Source organism: Stigmatopora argus, chromosome 1 (assembly GCF_051989625.1).
Source record: "Stigmatopora argus isolate UIUO_Sarg chromosome 1, RoL_Sarg_1.0, whole genome shotgun sequence".
Classification (NCBI taxonomy): Eukaryota; Metazoa; Chordata; class Actinopteri; order Syngnathiformes; family Syngnathidae; genus Stigmatopora; species Stigmatopora argus.
The window spans coordinates 3,172,650-3,195,438 of record NC_135387.1 but is presented as its reverse complement, the minus strand read 5'-3'; the positions used below and the strand labels follow the sequence as shown (position 1 = coordinate 3,195,438).

Sequence of the window (22,789 nt, the reverse complement as noted above, 5' to 3'; positions counted from 1 at the left end):
ATTTTATCCTCACTAGGGTCACGGGGGGTGCTGGAGCCTATCCCAGCTGACTTCAGGCCAGAGGTGGGGGACATACCCTGAATCAGTGGCCAGCCAATTGCAGGGCACGAGGAAAGGCACAACCATTCACGCTCAAACTCATACCTCGGAGCAATCTAGAGTGTCCAACCAGACTACCCTGCTTATTTTTTGGAATGTGGCAGAAAACCAGAGTACCCAGAGAAAACCCACACAGCGGGGAGAACATGCAAACTCCACACAGATGGACGACCTGAATTAGAACCCAGAACCCGAGAGCTGTGAGGCCGACTTGCTAACCAATCACCTGCCGGGTCACCCCAAAATGGAAATTGTCAAGTAAAATAGTGTAAAATTTCTGAATAATCTCCATCAATTGCCATTGAACAAATATTATCTATCCTTGTTTGTTTTAAATGTATTGGGAGTGACAATCTGACCTTGCCAGAAGGATTACCGAGATTCTATTAATTTCATAAATCCATTCTTACTAAACTTCATGATAATATTTTTTTTGCTATCAACAACTCAATCACTAAATAACAGAAGACTAAACTTTGGTCTGAAAGTTACAAAACAACATTGTTCGCCCACTATACTCAGCTACAAGCAGTTATTCTTCCGCGGCATCCAGCCATCATAGCCGCCCAAAGGGCTCTATTTTCAGGCAAGGGCAACGGCGTCCATTGTAAGGTCGCCTGGAGTTTGCACCTTGTAACATTTGTGGGAAATTCCACCATCAGCTCCGCGACCCAGAGGCACCCGACCCTTCAGTTCACTATGCGAGCTCTATTTTTGGTTTAGGTCGACGGTGTCCGCCTTAAGATCCCCCGGGGCTCGCATTTCTGAAAAAAAAATCCACTTTTACCGAGCCTCCCTGCCATCCAATCCGCTAAGCAAGGTCTATTTTCAAATAAGGTCACCCCGGGGCTCGAATTTCTGAAAAAATCCACCCACACCGAGGCTCCCGGCTGTCAAGTCCGCTGAGAAAGCTCTATTCTCAGATAAAAGTGACGGCCACCACCCGCTGCCCGCCATTTTTCTTTTTCAGTGCTGAGTTGAGTGACAGTCCCCTGTCTTCCACCATTTTCTTAGTGGCAAGCGCAAGATAGGGAAGTGTCTTCCGCTTGCAAGTTTCCGTGTGAATTTTGACATTTTTATGATTTTTTTTTATACTAAATGTAAAAAAAAGAGCTGTACTGAAGCCGCAAATGTTGAAGCCGGGAAGTGGTGAAGGATGACAGTATGTATTTATGTAGTTATATGTTGAACCAGCATTTTGAAAATGGTAGATGGTCCAATTGAGCCTAATTTGATTCCTTTTTTTTATTTCCACTCACTGTTAATCACACTTAGCCTGACAAATTAGCCTCAAACTTTCAATTTTTTTTTTCACGTCATATAAAACAGTCAGGTGAAGTCATTATAAAGTCACATCTTCAACCCGGCAACTTCATAATTATTCACAGTGAGAAGCGTACTTGTTTTGATGAGATGATTCATAAAACAGTTTGAATGAAATTGCACTTACCTCGTCCCATTCTGAGGTGAAAGATGGCGACTTCTCTAGCCTTTTCTTCCCACTGCTGCAATTAGAAACCGATTCACTTCGATTCCCCAGTCCTCCATCTTCCTCACTTGGAGGCGAAACAAGCAAATCTGAGTCTGACTTCGAGAGGCTGCGGGCCAACTTCAGGTCCCCGGGAGGACGCATTCTACCAGATACTGCCCCTAAGTCCTTTGGTTCCTTGTTCACAGTTGCATATATGGCTTTTGGGTCACAGTCTGTTAGGATGGCAGCCATACTGGGACGGCTGGGTGCGGATGAAATGGCTTGCTCTTTCGCTTTAGCTTTCAATTGTGGCTTGTTATAGCCAGGTGGTAGGCCACCTGGAATCCTGAAAGGCTCGTCGCGATAATCTAAGACCGGAGACGATCCATGCAGAAGGCCAGTAAACTGCTCCGGAATACCCGCGCCCTGATCCTGGTTGAGCTGCGTGTTATCTAAACAGAAAAAGCATCACAAGGTCAGCAAAGATGTGAGAGCTGTTTGGGAGTGCTAAAACTGGATGGAAGAATGCGTGTCAGAACCTCAGTCTTGGGCTCATAAGAAACCGCCCACACAGGCGCTCAAACAGTTTTGTAATTGTTTCCAAGCAGGGGCGATAGAGAGAGGTGGGGGCAGGCAGAGGGAGGGAAAAGTTGGGAAAAGACAGGATGCATATGTTTTCGAGAGAAATCTCAAAATTCCACATACAGTTCGCAGCCCTATGACAAGTTGCTGCTGCTGCCGAACGCCTGCTTGCATCCTGTATTAGCCTTTCTACGTCATTGGAAATGTGACTGGGTCCGGCAGACAGACCCAATTGTCTGTTGTTTCCATTCAGGGTCACAAAAACACTACTCCATTCACACGCAGTGTATTAAACACAAATAAAATGATAGGTAATCAGATAACTCACCACGGAGAGCCTTACCAGGGGACTTGTCCAGCAATGAAAAAGCCCTTCGCGAAATGGCATAGCAAGTGCAACTAAAACAATTAAATTTTCCACCTTCACCAGAATTACAGCCACATACAGTAAACACCCTTTTCTTTATCAAATCCGCCACACAGCTCAACTTTGATTCCAAGAAGCACCCCCCCTAGTTTGATTCAACATGCTCCTCTATTGTGTTCCGTTATCTGCCCCTGTGACTCGTAGCTTTCCTTTTCTGAATTCTAATTCTGGACTCGAATGAAGGCTCAGGAATGGAAATTTGAATCGCGCTATCCTTCAGTGGCCAGACTAGATAATTAGCACAGTGACACATGCAGAGGGGGCATGCTTGAAGGAGACTGGACTGTCTCTGTCAGGTTCATGAGGTCAGGGGGTTTGTTGACGGGGAAACGAGTGCAGTGGCCACAACAAAAGAATAAAGACCAGCACATGTAAAGTCTCCATCACAAAACAGAAAAAATCCCAGAATATAAGTCAAAATTATTTAATAGTTTGGTTGTGCCTGGGGCATGTACTCAGGTGCTCCATATGGCCCAATATTGTTGCAGCTCACATTCAGTGGATTAGCTCACAACAGATGTGGGATAAGTGTTTCTTTTGGCTTTGCAAGCACAATATTTCACTGATGATGTCATGTTTGGTTTGCAGAAACAGATGTGGTGGTGCCAACTACCATTCCAAAATGCTGCTTTGGATTTAAGGCAATCTGTGAAGGGTAATATCTGCTACCTATCTTTGTATTTACCTTGTGATATTGCTTGTTCACTGCAAAACTGCCTCGTTTTTATTATGACCAATAATATGCTGACATTTGAAGAGTTATTTCTAAGTGATCGGATGAACTCCATGTAGAAAAGCAAATTCCAGTAGGAAACTGTATTTAATTTGTGACTGATGATAAACACACTCGCTGACTATTCAGTCATCCTCTACCTGGCGCATTCTGAGTCTTCTGAGGTCTGGTTCGCAGGAGAACCAGTAATCAGATCTGACTAGAGGTAAGATCGGCCCAAAAAATCCAGCCTGATCCTAACCCGCCCGCGGTTATTAGGGCCTGGCCCGGCCCGAGCCCGGCGAATTAACTCAATTTGTAGGACCGAGCCCAAAGCAAACCCAAAATTTCATATTCTATATGTGAGGATTCAGGACTCCGGAGTCGGGAGGAGGTGGCGTGATTCATTCATTCATTCATTTTCTGAACCGCTTCATCCTCATTAGGGTCGCGTGGGGTGCTGTAGCCTATCCGAGCTGACTCCGGGCCAGAGGCGGGGGACACCCTGAATTGGTGGCCAGCCGATCGCAGGGCACAAGGAGACAGACAACCATGCACAATCACACCCATACCTAAGGGCAATTTAGAGTGTCCAACCAGACTACCATGCATGTTTTTGGAATGTGGGAGGAAACCGAAGTGCCCCGAGGAAACCCACGCCGGGGAGAACATGCAAACTCCACACAGGTGGAAGTGACCTGGATTTGAACCCAGGATCCCAGAGCTGTGAGGTCGACGCGCTAACCACTCAAGCCACTGGGCCGCCCTTTATGGCAATATAGTGCAATAATATTCAACCAATTATTTGTTGCCGACCCCTGACTCTTTACCCGGAGGAAACCCACGCAGGCCCAGGGAGGACATGCAAACTCCACACAGGTGGAACGACCTGGATTTGAACCCAGGACCCCAGAGCTGTGAGGCTGACGCGCTAACCATTGGCACTACCGGACCGCGAGGCGTGATTTATTAATAACAAAATAAAGCCTGTCTTTTGTAAGGAAAGTTAAACAAGACTATAAACATTTACATCTTTTATATGGTAATGTAGATGTTTGACGATTTCAACTGTTTAAATGCCTGCTCAGCGTCGATGTGCCAGTATTCAAGTTACAAAATTATTTGATGGGAAACCTTTTGTTCCAAGATCCAAAAAAACAATCCAAGTTAAAAAAAATCAAACATCCTCCGAAACAATTCCTCTAACCTGTATTTTATTTTGAAATTGTTGTGATAGAGTTGTTTTTCCATTGACTTGCGTGTTTTTGCTGAATGTAAAATTACTGCAATGTGATGTTTTTACAAAACAGATATAAAGCTGACCCTTGATTGCATAAAAGTAACAATATGTGGAAAAATAATACCTGTTATGCTATACAGTCATACCTCTACTTATGAATGCCTCTAGGTGTGAAATTTCCAGGTTACGAAAGCTTTTTATATGCAAATGAGTGCCTCGAAATAAGAAAAAAAATCAAAATAACGAAACCCCCCCAAAAGTACATGCATTTCTTATCCGTCACTTTATTTTGAAAATATTGCCGCGGATGCATTGATTCTCACTTTAGAAGCTCCCTACACCATATACTTGGCTCTCATTGGCTGTCTCACAACAACCGTCCATTTTCGTAGTTTTTTGCCCCCAAAATGTTCATCATCCAGCACTGCAGAAGCAGGCAGGTAAGAACCAATAGTGACTTATAAAATGGGTATAAAATTACATTTCAAAGAAATCACAAAACGTTAATGCTTGTTGTTGATTAAGGTGTTTGTTTGAATTCTTAATGCTGTGCTTAATGTGTGTTCATGTTTGTGTGCTATCTCTATGTTGCATCCCGGTAGCTTTCTCTTGTTCCCATGCGTTTTAACACGGGTTTGTATATTTACGTTATCCATTTTGTGACATTAATAAATATATTTATGATCATTTTCTCTCATTTTTGTGTTTCTCACATCTTTATTACAAAATTGGGACATGATGACCAATTTTAAAGGGTTTAGTTGGTAGATGTGTGAGGACCGTGGAACGAATTAGAGAATTTACATATAAAACACACCTGCTTACGAATTTCTGAAGTCACGAAAAAAGTTCTGGAACCAATTAATTTCGTAAGTAGAGGTATGACTGTATTTTAAACAACTGCAGATGCAGGAGCCCAACATGAGGGACAATGTGACGTGCTGTATTGCACTGTTGGCAAAATGTTTCAATATGTCATTAGTAATGTAAACAATTTAGAAAAATGTACTAACTATGCAAAAGATAAAAAAATAAACCTGTATGTAAAAATAAACAAAGTATCAGTATAAAATACTACAAATATAATTATATAAAAATGCAAACTGATTGAAACTAAAGGAAATAAAAAAGAAATGATGGCAAATTATTGATCAAAAATGGTACTGAATCAGTTTTTGAAAAAAAAACCTGTAACCTGTATAATATCAATAGCGGAAGGGAGGTAAGTCCCCAGACTACTCAAATAAATTCAAAGATACGGTACAAGCATCTGTACATGTTAACATTGCCGTTTTATTGTTCAAGACTGCCATATTACCTGGATCGGGACTAGTTTGATCATCGGTAATGGCATCTTCTGCTCTTATCATTTCACAAAACACACAATGTTAAATGATAGGATCCTAGAGTGACACTACGTATGGTAAAGCATTCACTGTAAATATACATTGAGTGTATAAACCACAACGAAGACATTACCTCCTTGGTGAAGGCCCACCCATCCTGAAGGATGCAGTGTTTCTTTTGTCAAATTTTGTGTATCAGGATGATTTAGGGAGTTGGGTTTGCACTATAATGATGGAACAAATGAAAGAAATAATCAGTTTTTTCCAAACACACAAAAATCCCTTTGAGTACCTTCATGTTCACAATCGATCTAGTAGCCCCGCTAATGGTGCATCTGGCCATCCTCACAAGACAAGTAATTGACATGCTGATTAGAGGTAAGATCTTAAACTCGAGCCTGAGCCCGAACTGACTGGACCCGAAATTCGGGTCCGGTCAGGCCTAAAATGTCAATCATTACTTCAGGTTCAGGTCGGCTCGGGCTGGGCTTCGCTCGCTGAGTTATATAAATGCATACCAAAACGATGTGTGGTCTCTTTCGCTGACTTTTTTAAAATAAATATATGTTTATAAAAATGTATACTAAAATGATGTGTGGATACTAAACTAAGTACAGTGATACCTCGACATAGGAGTGCCCCGACATACGAGCAATTTGAGATACGAGTAAAATTTCGGGCAAATATTTATATTGAGATACGATACAAATTTTGATTTACGAGCATACAGTGTCAGGCCCAGGGCCAGATGACTCAAGCGCTTTCAGGTGGGAGTCATTAGCCAGTGAGGACTATTTAAGGCCACCAAGAACATGACCACGCCGCTGGATCGTCTTATCAGTTCTACTGTTAGGTACCCTCTTGTAATTCCTCATTGCCTGCCTTGTTTAATCTATGACCTCTTGTGTACACCCAGGATCCCGACCACGCTCAGCCCCACGACCACGAACCACGGACCACGAACTATGACTTCACCTTCGCCCTTGTACACCCCACTCTGGACTTCCCGGCGACCGAGCATCCTCCTACAACCAACGACTCGTCTACGTGATCCCCTCTTGTGCTTTGCCCTTCGCGTGGACGATTCTAATAAAGGATTCGAAAACCAGACTTGCAGCGCTTGCCTGCTTTTGGGTCCTTCATCCCCGATCGTAACAGCACGATCGAGCCAACATGGACCCCGCGGGCTCAGACCAAGCCCCCACCGACCAACCTGCGCCACTCATGGACCAGCACAGCCAAGCAATCCACTTCCTTTTGACTGAGGTATCGAAAATAACTCAAACCCTCAAGTCCATACAGGCACAACTCACGCCCTTGCCTCACGCACGGAGTGCACAGCCAACCCCAGCCGCGCCAAAGGTAAAAACCTGTATCGCCGCGAACCTATGGTCACGCCACCCGCCCCCTACAGTGGAAACCCCGGCGCTTGTCAGCAGTTCCTTGTTCAGTGCCGTTTGGAATAGAAAGTCTCCCCCCTCACCCCCCTCTCTCTGTCCAGCTCTCTCTCCCCTCCGCGAAATCCGTCTAATTTTAGTACATTAAACACATTTTAGTGCTATTAAACCACTAGGTATTTGTTACTTTGTTAATAGATGGCGAATTAGAACAAATAAAAATGTTTTTCCAATCCAATATCCTGTTTTTGGTGTTTTTTCAGAGGGTTGGAACAAATTAATTAGTTTTTAGTTCATTTCTCTGGGAAACGTTCATTTGAGTTACGAGTAAATCGACATACGAGCTCAGTCCCAGAACGAATTAAGCGCGTATCTCGAGGTACCACTGTAATACTTGTTATTAAATTAATAATTTGGATAAAACAAAAAAGGCGCTGTAATGTAATTGCTATTTAACTACTAAACAAGAGCCGCAGAGCCAGAGCATGCTGTGCGCACATGAACGTCGCCCTCTTAATAATCTTCCCCTCTGCAAGTCCGCATCTATTTTGGCCTGGTATCCCCAATATGGAGGAGCAAGAAGTTAAGGATGAACTAAAGACAGGAGAACTGAAAAGTCAAACAGGCACTGACCGGTAAGAGTGAGGTGCGGAAAAGCTTCAAATTGATTGTTGAAAATGCTACATAAACTTGCGTTGCTTCGCTGAATGTAGTCAATGTAGCGCTTTGCTTTCATACGGGAGCAAAAAGACTGGCACCTCGACGCTGATCAGGCATTTAAAAAGCTGTGTTTTTAAATTTCATTTTAACAAAACTATAGAAATAACAATTTCATATATCTTTTCCCATTTATTTGATTTGCATTATTCTATTTAAAGCCTAGTGGGCTGCAATATTTCTCCGCATAATTAAGCAAATGTGCATCAAAATCTCTCTTTTGCTCTCTTTGTCTGGCCTCTTATTCTGTGTTCCAGCGTTATTTTGATGTGCAAATGCATTTATCATGTTCATAAAAATACGTAGATTATTTTAACCTTAAGAAATCTTGCATTTTTTTTCTGCCAAAAACACGATGGGTTAAATTAGACTAATTTAGTTAAATTAGTTAAAAGAAAAGTGTTGAAGCTTATAGGTAAAAGTCTGATGAGTGCGTAATGCCCTGTCAGTGTCCTAGCTAGTAGCGGGGGCCATGATTTGCAAGAAACACCGGGATTAAATCAGTATCTTGTCACAACTCACTCTGATGTTGCGACGCTAACATCACAGTGCACGTTCGGGTTTGCTTTGGGCTCGGGCCTGCAAATCAAGTTAATTGGTCGGCCTCGGGCCTGGTCGGGCTTTAATACCCGTGGGCCGGGTCGGGTCAAGATGGATTTTTTTAGGCCCGATCTTACCTCTAATCCTATGATCCATCAGCCATTATGTGGCCAGATTCAAGACAGGCTCTTTGGAGGAACCGTTTGTGAAGAACTGGTCATTCAAAAATACAGACAACCAATAAAAAATTTAAAAAGCGATACATACTTGAGGTAAGACACTGTTGGATGGCTGGATGCGTGCATTTTTGTCTGAGGAGACAAAAAGCATAGGATAAATTAACGAGTACTGTGATCCTTCACCACTTCACCGCTTCAACATTTGTGGCTTCAGTTGTTTCGTTTTTTTTTTTTAAATCTTAAATAAATAATTTAAAAAAGGTTCATACAAATGTCAAAATCCACTCTGAAACTTGCACAGGAGATGATAAATTTCAGAAGTCTTCTTCGGCGCTAAAATGGGTGGCGGCTGGATGAGCAGCGGTCAGAGGCTCTCTCTACTTGTGCACTCTTTTAACGTGTTTTGTGTGTTGTCATAAGTTTTTCGTCAAACCGGACTTTAAATTCAGCTATAACTGTTCAGACTTATCAAACATCAGTTACCAGCAGTGAATTAAGGTTTCTAGCGACATTCAACGAGAACATGCATACCGGAGGAGATCACGACACTACAGGCGGCCCCATGGCTTGTTATCAGGTCTAGTCGCCGAAAGAGAAAGAGTCAGGAAAGAAAACAGAGGAGGCTGTCGAGCGGGCCTGTAGTGTAAGCTCAGGAAACAACCACTCAGACCTCCGCTGCCCAACATATCCAAAGTCAGATCCATTGTAAACAAAACGGACGACTTGGAATTAGAGCTCGCTGCTCATCGCTGCTAATCGCTACATTCGACGTTTCGTCGAACGGACGTTTCGTCGACGGATTCACCGCCGGACATTCCGGCGAACGGGCGTTTCGTCACCGGGTTCGCTCGCTCTCAAAATTATAATCATGAGAGTGAGAGAGTGAGTTTGTAATTGCATTGACAATGTAAGAGCATTAATATATAAATATATAATATCAAAATTATCAATAAGTTGCGTATTATTGGCGTGGGTGTACATGTTATTCGTCACCGGATTAGCTCGCTCGCTCTCAAAATTATAATCATGAGAGAGACTTTGTAAATGTCAGAGCATTAATATCGAAAATCAAAATTATCAATAAAGTTGCATCTTATTGGCGTGTGTGTCTCTCTGTCTCTCTCCCTCCCTCCCTGTTCCCCAGACATAGAATTCATGCCGTTGAGATGCAGACCCTTCTTTCTGCCCAGAGAGATAGCCGTTGTTATCATCACTGCTAGAGGTGAGATCTTTTGAAATTCGGGTCGGGTCTGGCCTAAAATGTCCATCATTACTCCGGTCGGGTCTGGCCTAAAATGTCCATTATTGCTCCGGGTTCAGGTTGGGTCGGGCCGGCCGGGACGCTCTCTCGATGAAAAAAAGTATACTAAAACGCTGTGTGGTCTCTCTCGCTGACTTTAAAAAAAATAAATATATGTTTAGAAAAATGTATACTAAAACGATGTATGGATACTAAACTAAGGAATACCTATGAAAAAAATAATTTGGATAAAACAGAGAATGGGGTGTATTGTAATTGCAATTGGAGCCACAGCGCCAGAGCATGCTCTGCGCACGTCACGTGAACGCCGCCCTCTTAATAATCTTCCCCTACACAAGTCCGCATTTATTTTGACCTGGTATTCCCAATATGGAGGAGCAAGAAGTTAAGGATAAACTAAAGACAGGAGAACTGAAAAGACAAACACGCAAGAAGAGTGAGGTGTGGAAAAGCTTCAAATTGATTGTTGAATATCCAACAGAAACTTGCGTTGGCTTCGCTGTTTTTATTGAAGGCAAATGTGATTATGTAACCTTCCAAGCAAGACAGTCCTGTCTAATTCATCATACAGTAATGTCTGGCCAACCTCAAGCATCTAACCACTTTACGGCAATCTTTTTTTGACAGGAAACAAGGTTTTTGCTCTTCTGTGGACAAATATGTTATACTGTGGCTGATGTATATCCATCGCCTGCTGATGGCGAGCAAATCAGGGGAACGAGGCATGAGCTGCAGACGTAACCAGAAAACTGCTTAAATACAGATTTTTTTTTTTTAACTGGAAAGAATATTTCGGAGGTACAGTTAAATCTCGTTACTATGCCACTCTCGCTATTATGCCACTTTTGCTCGGTCCCGACAAAATTCAATACAAAATAAATTTACTATGCCACCCCCCTAATCTCGCTACTACGTCACTATTTTGTGTGTGTTGTAATTTCGAATTCATTTATTTTTAAAATTTAGCCCACAATGTCAGCTTAGAAATGCAAGAGAACCGACTTTACACTGCAGGAGAAGAAGGAGATAATCGATGCTTCGAAGGAGTCGAATCAGTCCAAGCTAGCCAGGGAGATAAGCAAGAAATGGCACATCGAAGTTAAGAGAACCAATCAAATCATTCAAAGCTGGAGTTTCATCAAAGCGCATGAAGCTGACGCAGGCTCCAAGACCTAAAGCTCAATGAGGGGGTGCTCTTGTGGCTGAAGTAAGTAAGAGGACAGAGTCTGCCTGTCAGCGGCGATCTCATCAAGGTGAAGGTGATGAAACTGGCCGAGCTGATGCACATCTCGGACTTCAGTTAGACAATGAGATGCTCAAGATCCGCCAAAAGATGCGCCAGCAACAATTTTTGAGAGCTTTGGACTGAGCTGATTGATAACATGACAAAATAAAGCCTTTTTTTGGTACAATAAAACCGTTTTTAAAAACCCTTACTATGCCATTCTCGCGACTATGCCACTTTTGCTTGGTCCCGACGGGTGGCATAGTAATGAGATTTGACTGTATGACGAAAGGATTAATTGTCCAATCAGCAGCTATATAGTATTTTTTGAAAGTTCCTCCAATTAAAAAAAAGTTTTCAATTTGACCTTGCCCTGTTTGAATATATTGTTGCCGCGGAGTTATGGAACAATCCATTTGGCGTGCTAGGTTAGTGATTGATTATGCATAATGCTAACCAGAAGATTGTTTAATATTTAGTCTCCTCTGATGAATGAAAAAGGAAATTTAATGGAGCTGAATCATGACTTTACCCTTTCCTCAATTTTGATTTCTGTCACGTTATAGTATAGCAGAAATCTACCTATATGAAGCTGGGACTCTTGGTTTGGTGGTGGGACTTTGGTTTGAGCAGTCAGCAACAACTCATAAGTATGATCCTCCTCTTCCTCAGCAGTTTGTCTTCGCTCATCAATACTGCTATTCGTAAAAGGAGCCTGAGGATAGAAAAGTGAGAAAAAAATATTTTTAACTTAACCTGACAAAACTTACTGAACAACAAGCTGTAAAAAAATCAAAACGGTAACTATCGTCGTAATTGCCTCTCACGCAGAGAAATTTGTAACCTCTACAAGATAGTAAAAAAACAATGACACCTTTTTTTATTAGACAAATGTAGCTGTGGCCCAACCATATTTACTTTTGTAGTATTATAGTACTACAGTATCATCATCAAAAACCTAACCTTAAACATGCCTCTTACACAATATATTTGTTGAAGGCAGTGGCGGTCCGTGCATTTTCTCGTAGCGCCTTCAAGGGGTAAAATCCACTTCCTAGCAGTTTTTAATGATTAAATACCGTGACCGGACGTTTCGTCGAAAGACCTTTGGTCCCCGGACGTTTGGTGGACCGGATGTTTGGTCGAGTGGACGTTTGGTCGACCGGACGTTTGGTAGAACGGACGTTTGGTAGAACGGATGTTTGGTCGCCGGGTTCACTCGCTGTCAAATTATGATGATTTACTGTTGATATTTTGATATTAGATATTTAGATATTAAACTCACTCTCTCTCATGATTAGAATTTTGAGAGCTGGTTTCAACAGGAACAACCCGGCGACCAAACGTCCGTTCTACCAAATGTCCGGTCGATCAAACGTCTGGTCGACCAAACGCCCGGGGACCAAACGTCTGGGGACCAAATGTCCGGGGACCAAACGTCTTTCGATGAAACGTCCGAGTACCATTAAATACAAATACTGGAGCTTTTCAGACATTACAACCGGGCCGGGGGGTGATTTTCCCGGGAAAACACAGCGATGAACGTCAATGGCGTACCAGCAAACATTGCCCGAAAATGGGGAAAAATCCAGCCGAAAACAGCATTTATTGATTAAATACAAATACTGGAGCTTTTTAGACATCAGAACCAGGCTCAGAGTATCATTTCCCCGGGAAAAAGACAGCGATGAACGTCGATACGTCCATTCGCGAAACGGCAAAAATTGCACTAAAATGGGGTAAAATCCACTTCCTAGCAGCATTTATTGATTAAATACAAATACTGGGGCTTTTCAGACATTACAACCGGGCCAGGGGGGGGATTTCCCCGGGAAAAGACAGCAATGAACGTCAATGGCGTACCAGCAAACATTGCCCGAAAATGGGGTAAAATCCAGCCGAAAACAGCATTTATTGATTAAATACAAATACTGGAGCTTTTCAGATATCAGAACTTGGCCCACAATTGAAATATTATTTACGAATATAGCCATATTTTACTCACCAAAAATCCTTTTTAACTGTACACAATATCCATCCTCCTTTCTTTCTTCCTTCTTTTATATCGCCATCGAAGCTAATGCTGAAAGTCGAGCCTGTCCTGTCGTATTTCTGGCATAGTCCGTCTTGAAAATGGCTTTAAATCAACACAGCAATATATTTGCTTGTGCAGCTCGCTCCAAAGGCAATAATGTATCCCTACGCCTGCGACAATGCATTGTGGTGTTGCCAACTCGAAATCTGATTGGTTAAAGCAACAGTCTTATCGACGCTTGTTTAATGCAGCAGGCCCGCAGAACTGATTGTGAGGGCCTTGAGGCAGATTTCTGACCCTGGCAACAAATAATGGCTGAAATGTGATTGGTTAAATGCTTCAATATGAAAACACACATCTGGAAGCAGTGCAACCAGGGGGAAACGCAATGAAAGGAAGCTAACAGACAATTTGGAATTATTTAATAAGTATTGATGGACAAAATATAATATATGATTCAGATATTTCTTAATGCTGTGTGTGGCGTGCAGTGCACGCACGTGCAAACACACCAGTATTGCAGGTGAATGCGTAATCCACGTGATCACAATGCGGCTAATTATTGGTCGGGACACTTAGAGCTAGTTGATTGGCTCATGCATTTCCCCCCATTGACCGCATGCTTTGAGCTGCGCACCACTAATTGCGAACGTTATTCCGTACACAACATTGACTCAACATGTCCAAGAACGAAGCGTTGGTGAGACTCCATTTTGGGGTCGCGAGTTCATCTCTTGTATTGTATCATCCAATGCTCCTTCGGAAGGTTCCATAAAGTTTTCTATGGGAACTTCGGGGTTGTAGTCCCAGGGGTCATCAAAATTAAATTTTTGGGGTTTAAATCTATTTTTCCCAATAAAAAAATAATAACATTTTCTCAGACTAAGCGCCAATATAATTTTTGCCTTTTATATGAACTATATTTTGAACTCTGGGGTCCTGGGTTCAAATCCAGGTCACGTCCACCTGTGTGGAGTTTGCATGTTTTCCCTGGGCCTGCGTCGGTTTCCTCCGGGTACTCTGGTTCCCTCCCACATTCCAAAAACATGCATGGTAGACTGATTGGACACTCTAAATTGCCCTTAAGTATGGGTGTGAGTGTGCATGGTTGGCCGTCTCCTTGTGCCCTGCGATCGGCTGGCCACCGATTCAGGGTGTCCCCCGCCTCTGGCCCGGAGTCAGCTGGGATAGGCTCCAGCACCCCCCCATATAGTCATTGTAATGACTATAACTAATAACTTTCTTATATTATTGCTCTTTTTTGGCATATGTACGTACATTCATTAATCTTTCGTCCCGTACATCCTTGTAAGCGTTGCGGGGGTTGCCACAGCCTATGCCAGCTCTATACTTGTTGCCAGTCAGACATAGGACACACATAGAGACAAACGACAATCTGCACTCACAATCAAATCGCCACCAGCGGGGATTGTACCTGCCCGCACCGAAGACAGGCGAGTGAACCTCTACACCAGCAGGCGGCTTGCATACATACAAATATTTAAACATTGGTAGACTTTTATAACGCTTAACCTCCTATGACTTGGCGTCCACATGTGTGGACATCACATTTTTGGTTGTCAAAGACTACAATGTTAAAAAAGGGCCAGGCATCCACTTCTGATGTGTACATCATTTTCTCAGAAACTACATCATGTAAAAACATAATTCTTTGTTTTTACACTCATCAGGTCCCAATTAGACTAAATATCAAAGAGAAAATAAAAATGCACGCCTTGCAAGAGTTTGGGTGTTAGAAGGTTAAAGGCTTTGGTGGGTAGAATTAAAGGCCGTGAAAGGGATGCCTCTATTTACAAAAAATCCAAGTTACAAAAAACATCTGCAACCCATGAATTTCGTACCACTCAATTGAATTTGTGATTCCTGTTCATCAGTTTTTTAAAAATGTATTTTGCTTTGTTGCTCATTTTAGATCCTTTTTTTTTCCTTCTTCATTTAAAAAAAACTGGTTGATTCAAATAAAAACCATAATCCTCATTTTACAAAGTTGGGACTTAAAGTATATTTATCCAAATGATATTTTCTTTAAAAAAAATCTCACTTCTGAGCTCACCGTTTCCTCAAGAGCAGCGCCAGTGTGTGATGAGTGGACCAAGCGATCTTTCTGCAAGAGAGATCGTTACAAAGTTAAATAAAGCAAATCCTCCACAGTACAGCCAGAAGAGCACGATCGCCCTCTTGTGGATGTAAGGCGTTATCGCGCGCATGATTTTTTTTTTATAATGCATGGATACTCCCAACCTTTCCTGCTTCACTGTCTGGCCTTCCAGAATCCCTGTCCGAGGATTTGCCGCTTGTGACACTATCCAAAGAATGACATGAGGTAGCTTCAAACAGAGATTCATAGGGGCTTTCCTCCTCTGGCGGTGGGGCTAGCCCTGAGATCAACTCGTTCACTTTCTCAAGCTCGCCTAGAAATCAGTTTAGAATGTATACACAGGCATGGAGAAAGAAGTAACCCATCTTTTCAGATTATTGAATGACCTGATAAAATAATCTCTCAAATGTTACCTTTGTTTTGAGGACTGGGACTATCCAAGGCTAGAGGTATTGGTGGAGGCGGGAGATCAATGTCAGGTGGTTTTCCGCTCATAAGCCCTACAGAAGGCAAATAAGAAATTCAATCACAGTTACGAAATCAAGATGTGAAAAGACGGTCATAAGGAGAAAAGTCACTTCTATACTTGTGTGTGAATACACCCACCTTGGATGAGCGCTGCTATAGCTTTGCTCTTCTGAGAAGGCATGTCTTTGACCGTGTCTAGCGCCGTCAAGCCCTTCTGGTCCAAAATGTTAACATCGATGCCTAAAATTTATCAAATATAGGAGTTATGCCACCATTTTTTTCATCCAAAATCAACAATTTGCCCAGTCAATAAGAAGGATTAAAATTGACATCTAACCTGCTGTGAGAAGTTTCTGTACCACATCTATCTTTCCAAACAGGGCAGCTTCGTGGAGTGCACTACCTTTCTCAGTCTGATCATTCAAGAAAGGGAAATAAAAGAGGAATAAAAGAATGATTGAAAACTGTGACATGCATCTATTAATAAATCTTTACATTTCTATCGATTAATTCCTCAACTATTGCTATTCATGACCACGATTCGGATAAAAAAAGATTGTGTCATTCTCAAATGATGAAACCTTTGACTCTTGCACTGAGTGTCAAAAATAATTTCGTTGTACCATACAACTCACACTCCACTTTTCAGATTTTTCATAGTACAGGCCTGACATAAGACTTCCACGAGCACAGCCTTTTCACTGATTTTAAGGTAAAATGGCTGAAAAAAAATTGAAGTCAATCTCACTTCTTACAAGGCAATTTGTTCAAGCATTATAGTTTCAAACTGTATTTCAGAAACAGATTTCAGAATCTGTTTACTACAATGAAAAGTTTAGAGTAATGACACTAATGGTAGGCCAAATTCTACTCCTCTACCAGCAACTGTTTTAAAGAGGGTCAAAAAGCTACCTGCTAAGCACACGCGTATTTTGGTCATGTTCTCAAAAATTCTCTTGAATTATAAAATACATAATTACACATACTAACAAACTCTAAATTGCCCCTAGGTATGAGTGTGAGCATGAATGGTTGTTTGTCTCCTTGTGCCACCAATTCAGGGTGTCCCTCGCCTCTGCCCCGAAGTCAGCTGGGATAAACTCCAGCAATATCCATTGCATCTTAAGTTTCGGGAAATATATTGTTTAGATATCCAACCTTAAAATTAAAACTCAGGGTTCCATAAAGTAATGTATATAAAAATACACCTCATAGTTAATGTCCATGCCAGCATCGAGGAGCACTTCCACCACAGACAGATGTCCATTACGAGAGGCCAGGTGCAGCGGTGTGTGCTTCTTAGTATTGCAGCTGAGCAGGTTGGGGTGTGCACTGAGCAAAAGCTTTACTACCTCTAGCCGGCCATATAGTGCGGCCAGATCCAGGGGTGTCTCAAATTTGTTGTTCCTCATTGTAGGGTCCGTCAGCTCTTCCAGCAGCAACTGCACTACTTGTGAGTGTCCATACTGGGCAGCACAATGCAGCGGCGTTTCATTGTCATTATTCTGTCAGACAACAGACAGATGTGTTTAAACGCAACAACAGTCTCATGGACAGAAATCAGATAAAAATACATTAGTTAAGACACAACATGGGACAAATTATTGGCAAGAGGTTAGACTAGATGAAAATTTGAAAGAACCCAACCACCATTAAAATGCACAGTGCAGAAGGAAGAAAAGGAAGGATGGTAACTAAAGGCACAGGGTCTAATGCAGAGGTGGGCAAACTAAGGCCCGCGGGCCAGATCCGACCCGTTGTTCATTTTAATCTGGCCCGCGGAAGATTGGTACGGAATGGTTTGATGTAAATGATTGCATTGATATCATTTTGAATTGTAATGGCAGCATTTCAACACCAGGTGGAACATAGGCGCCGTGAATTAAGAGACCCATTTCCAATTACTGCTCTTCTTCTACTGGTCAGATCAGAACCCATCTGCAGCAATGTCAAGGAAAAGTCGACAGTGAGTGAGTGTTTAACAAAGAATGGACGCCTAAATACTTTTTTGCTGAAATACGGTCCATGAATGTGTCTTATTTGCCAAGAAACATTTGCGGTTTTAAAAAAATACAACATCAGCCGTCACTCCCCCCCAAAAGCATTCTAATTATGCCAGCGACATTTCAACACAAGAGCATGTGGCTACTGCTGACAGGTTGGTTGCGAGCTTGCAGGCTCAGCAAAACATCTTTATTCGAGCAACTTCCATCCAAGGAGCAAGCACGAAGACAAGTTATTTACTGGCATTCAAACTAGCAAAAGACAGCAACCCTTTCTCCGAAGGGGAGTTTCTTAAAGAGAGCATGGTAGAGACAGCAAGTATTTTATGTCCTGAGAGCAAGAACAGATTAGAAAATGTTTGCTTATCACGCAGGTCAGTGACTCGCCATATTGAAGTAATTGACGAACACTTAACTAGCAAGCAAAACAAAAAAGTGGCGTCATTTAGATTATATTCTTTGGCACTGGATGAAAGCAATGATATAAAGGACACGCTCAGCTTTTAATTTTTATCAGTGGGATTAATGAGAATTTCGAGATAACGGACTTTTTGGATATGGAATCCTTAAAAGGAAAAACACGGGGACAGGATTTATTTAACAGTGTGTCAGCTGTCATAGAGAGGCACAAGTTACCTTGGAGTGCACTCGCCAACGTTACAACAGATGGATCACCAAATCTGACAGGAAAAAATGTTGATAAAGAAAATTCAGGACAGGGTGAACGAAGACAACTCTGAGCAGGAGGTAATTTTCCTACAATGAATAACTCACAAGGAACCGCTGTGTAAATCCATGTTGCAGCTTGAAAACGTAGTGAAGCCACAGTTGTGAAATTCGTTAACTTTATTCGAGCGAGGGGACTTCACCATTGTCAGTTTATGAATTTTCTTGAAGAAACTGACGCGGATAACACGGACTTACTTACTTTACCATTTTAATGTCAGCTGGTTAAATTTGGGAAAAGTATGTCAACGTGTGTGGGAGCTCAAACAGGAGATTATTTCGTTTTTGGAGCTACTTGAAAATACTGGCAAATTTCCTGAACTGAATGAGACAGTTTTGGCTTTGTGATTTAGCTTTTACTGTGGACATACTAACACAGATGAACAGGCTGAATGTGAAGCTACGAGGGAAAAACAAGATTGTAAATGAAATGCAAGCAAACGGCAGAGCCTTCAAAACCAAGCTGGTTTTATTTATTCATTCATTTTCTGAAATGCTTCATCCTGACTAGGATTGCGGGGGGTGCTGGAGCCTATCCCAGCTGACTTCGGGCCAGAGGCGGGGGACACCCTGAATCGGTGGCCAACCGATCGAAGGGCACAAGGAGACGGACAAACATTGACTCTCACACTCATACCTAAGGGCAGGGGTCACCAAACTACGGCCCGTCAGCACATTTGGCCTGGCCCTCTGAACAATACCAGAGATGCTATCGGATTTTTTTCCTATTTGGCTTCCAGAAAAAAAATCCTAGGCCCCGCCCTGTCAAAGAGAGAACGCATGCGCCCACGTTTGTTTCCACGCTTTGGTTGATTCATAGGACTCCGTATCACGCTGGATGCCTCGTCCTCTCCTGCTTCCTGCATTTGGGTTCACCTACATCTACGGTCGCGTCGCACAACGCGGCGCGACCGTAACAGATGCCCCCGATCGCGCTGCGACGACGCAGCGACGCAGCGTGATCGTAACAGAACGATCCGGCCATAATGGACCCAGCGGGAGGCTACCCACGCTCGCGCCGACGCGCTCGTCGACGCCAGCCTCCCTCGGCCACATTAAAACGCCAAATCTCTGCAAATTGGGACTATGACTTTTCTGAGGGTGAGGACGGCCAGAGGCTAAGTGATTTGGATGCTGGAGATTCGGACTGGGACGGCTATTTTCTTAGCCGATACGGAATCCGATACGCTCCAACTGAGAACGCTGAACGTTATGCGCCACTAGAGAAAGATCGCCATTGCCCCTCCGACTACTCAGACCTGGATTACCCCGACCGGCATCAACCTGGTCGGCTGGCCAGCCGCGATGGGCCACCACGTGGTGGCCGGTATGCTGTGCCGCCCTCCCGGAGGCGGCGAGCGCCGTGCTGCGGGGAGGGGCGGGGGGAGGGCCTGGACGTTCAAGCCCCTGGCCAGGCTCCTCGCCCGACCACGCCGCTCCGGGCTCCTCGCCCGGCCACGCCGCTTCGGGCTCCTCGCCCGGCCACGCCGCTCCGGGCTCCTCGCCCGACCACGCCGCTCCAAGCTCCTCAAATACCCACGCCGCTCCAGGCTCCTCAAATACCCACGCCGCTCCAAGCTCCTCAAATACCCACGCCGCTCCAAGCTCCTCAAATACCCACGCCGCTCCGGGCTCCTCGGATACCCGTGCCCGGGCCACGCAGGTTGCTCCCTTTGCCGCCTGGGCCGCCAGTCGCACCCGTGCCGAAGCCACGAACCAGGCTTCCGGTGCCGGCTGGTCTGCCGAGCTCCGTTCTGCCGAGCTCCGTTCTGCCGAGCCCTGTTCTCCCGAGCCCCAGTCTGCCGAGTTCCAGTACGCCAAGTCCCAGGCATCCAAGTCCCAGACTGATAAATTTCATCCTTGCCGGTTTCGGCCGGCCCGATTTCCGCCTTACCCCGGGCTGATTTCCTCGAGCCCACCCCTTTCCCGCCCAGCTCTCTCCCGCCCAGCTCTCTCCCGCCCGGAAGTGGCGGCGATGCGCCGGGGCCCCTGGACGAGGGGTTCGGCGAAGGCAAGAGCGACTCTCCGGCGCCCCTGGACGAGGCGGCCGGCGAGGGAGAGAGCGACTCTCCGGCGCCCCTGGACGAGGCGGCCGGCGAGGGAGAGAGCGACTCTCCGGCGCCCCTGGACGAGGCGGCCGGCGAGGGAGAGAGTGACTCTCCGGCGCCCCTGGACGAGGCGGCCGGCGAGGGAGAGAGTGACTCTCCGGCGCCCCTGGACGAGGCGGCCGGCGAGGGAGAGAGTGACTCTCCGGCGCCCCTGGACGAGGGGGCCGGCGAGGGAGAGAGTGACTCTCCGGCGCTCCTGGACGAGGGGGCCGGCGAGGGAGAGAGTGACTCTCCGGCGCTCCTGGACGAGGGGGCCGGCGAGGGAGAGAGTGACTCTCCGGCGCTCCTGGACGAGGGGGCCGGCGAGGGAGAGAGTGACTCTCCGGCGCTCCTGGACGAGGGGGCCGGCGAGGGAGAGAGTGACTCTCCGGCGCTCCTGGACGAAGGGGCCGGCGAGGGAGAGAGTGACTCTCCGGCGCCCCTGCGCGAGGGGGCCGGCGACGGCGAGAGTGACCCTCCTGCCCTCCCGACCGATGGGACAGGCGGCCCCCCGAACAGCCAGGGTAAGGTACCCGACGACCATTCTAAAGTTCCGTTGTCTGTTAAGGGCAGGGGGCTTGGCCAGCACCTAAAGCACCAGCGGGGAGGCCCGCCGGACCGGCTACTCCCACTCCTCTCCAAGCGCCGAGGTCTGCCGGAGAGGCCTCTCCTACGTCTCGTCATCGGCCGGCGCGGACGCCCGCCGGACCGACCATGCCCACGCCTCGTCATCGGCCGGCGCGGACGCCCGCCGGACCGACCATGCCCACGCCTCGCCATCGGCCGGCGCGGACGCCCGCCGGACCGACCATGCCCACGCCTCGTCATCGGCCGGCGTGGACGCCTGCCGGACCGACCACTTCCTCGCCTCGTCATCGGCCGGCGCGGACGCCTGCCGGACCGACCACTTCCTCGCCTCGTCTCTGGCCGGCGCGGACGCCCGCCGGACCGGCCACTCTCCCGTTGCTTCACGGGCTGGCGCGGACGCCCGCCGGACCGGCCAACCTCTCGTTGCTTCACGGGCTGGCGCGGACGCCCCCCGGAGCTGTTGCTAGCGGTCGCTAGCTGTCGTTATTCTGTTGCCTCTGTCCGTATGCGCGCCGCATGCGCCCACGTTTGTTTCCACGCCTTGGTTGATTCATTAAAGGACTCCGTATCACGCTGAATGCCTCGTCCTCTCCTGCTTCCTGCATTTGGGTTCACCTACATCCACGGTCGCGTCGCACAACGCGGCGCGACCGTAACAGATGCCCCCGATCGCGCTGCGACGACGCAGCGACGCAGCGTGATCGTAACAGAAATCTTCAATATGGAAGGAAGTTTATAACGTCTCCAGGAGATTGATGAAAACATGGTCAGAGCCATTGAATTTGCCATTTGTCATGTCCTTTTACAAAAGCATACAAGGAACATGGTGACCGCCATTTGTTCTCTTGTATGCCGAAAACTTCTCGCAGAAAGGACTATTGCCCCTACAGCACCTCCCGAAGATTCCAATACCTCTCGAATCTTATGAAGAGGACTTGGACTAAAGCTCACAATAACCAGTTTTTTATTATTATCATTTAAATGAAGCAGAGAGGAACTATTCTCTTTGTGAGTACGGTACTTAAAGTACCATATTTTCCGCACTATAAGACGCACCTAAAAGCCTCAATTTTTTTCAAAAGCTGACTCTGCGCCTTATAATCCGGTGCGCCTTACATATGGACCAATATTAAAATTGCTATTACGATAAAATTAAAAAATCAGTTGATAGGCTACATTATCCTCTACAGCAGGGGTCTCAAACTCGCGGCCCGCGGGCCAACTGCGGCCCTCGGGACGATAATTTGCGGCCCCCGTCTTAATATAGAAGATTAATGTTCGTGCGGCCCGCAAGATTGATATGAATGATACTTGTTGTGTTCGGAGCTGAATGAACCAATCACGGTGAGGTATACGGCTCTGGAGGGCGGGACATCGGCCGGGCTGTCCAGTGCCTCGCTCACTCACTCATTCATTCCTCCAATCAGCTGGGCAGAGGAGAAGCCGTGAAGCCGATCACTCCGCTCGGCGCGCACACTCCTCCGCTGCTCTCAGCATATACCTGAATGAGGCGCTATGATCCGTGATCTAGCCTGTGTCAGTGTCTGTAGCCATCTCCGCGAGTGAA

The 22,789-nt window shown here is 45.4% G+C and overlaps 1 protein-coding gene across 2 annotated transcripts in view; it reads right to left on the bottom strand.

Moving 5' to 3' along the window:
* The window catches only part of anks1aa (ankyrin repeat and sterile alpha motif domain containing 1Aa), a 96,832-nt gene that overhangs the window by 37,235 nt on the left and 36,808 nt on the right, over window positions 1-22,789 (bottom strand). For both annotated transcript variants that reach the window (XM_077600917.1, XM_077600839.1), the window contains exons 5-14: window positions 17,027-17,323; window positions 16,156-16,231; window positions 15,957-16,058; window positions 15,764-15,850; window positions 15,494-15,663; window positions 15,306-15,356; window positions 11,779-11,911; window positions 8,799-8,842; window positions 6,011-6,101; window positions 1,550-2,022 (exon numbers count right to left, since the gene is read on the bottom strand). In XM_077600917.1, coding sequence (XP_077457043.1) covers window positions 1,550-2,022; window positions 6,011-6,101; window positions 8,799-8,842; window positions 11,779-11,911; window positions 15,306-15,356; window positions 15,494-15,663; window positions 15,764-15,850; window positions 15,957-16,058; window positions 16,156-16,231; window positions 17,027-17,323 — 1,524 coding nt within the window. The remainder of the gene's footprint in view (window positions 1-1,549; window positions 2,023-6,010; window positions 6,102-8,798; window positions 8,843-11,778; window positions 11,912-15,305; window positions 15,357-15,493; window positions 15,664-15,763; window positions 15,851-15,956; window positions 16,059-16,155; window positions 16,232-17,026; window positions 17,324-22,789) is intronic.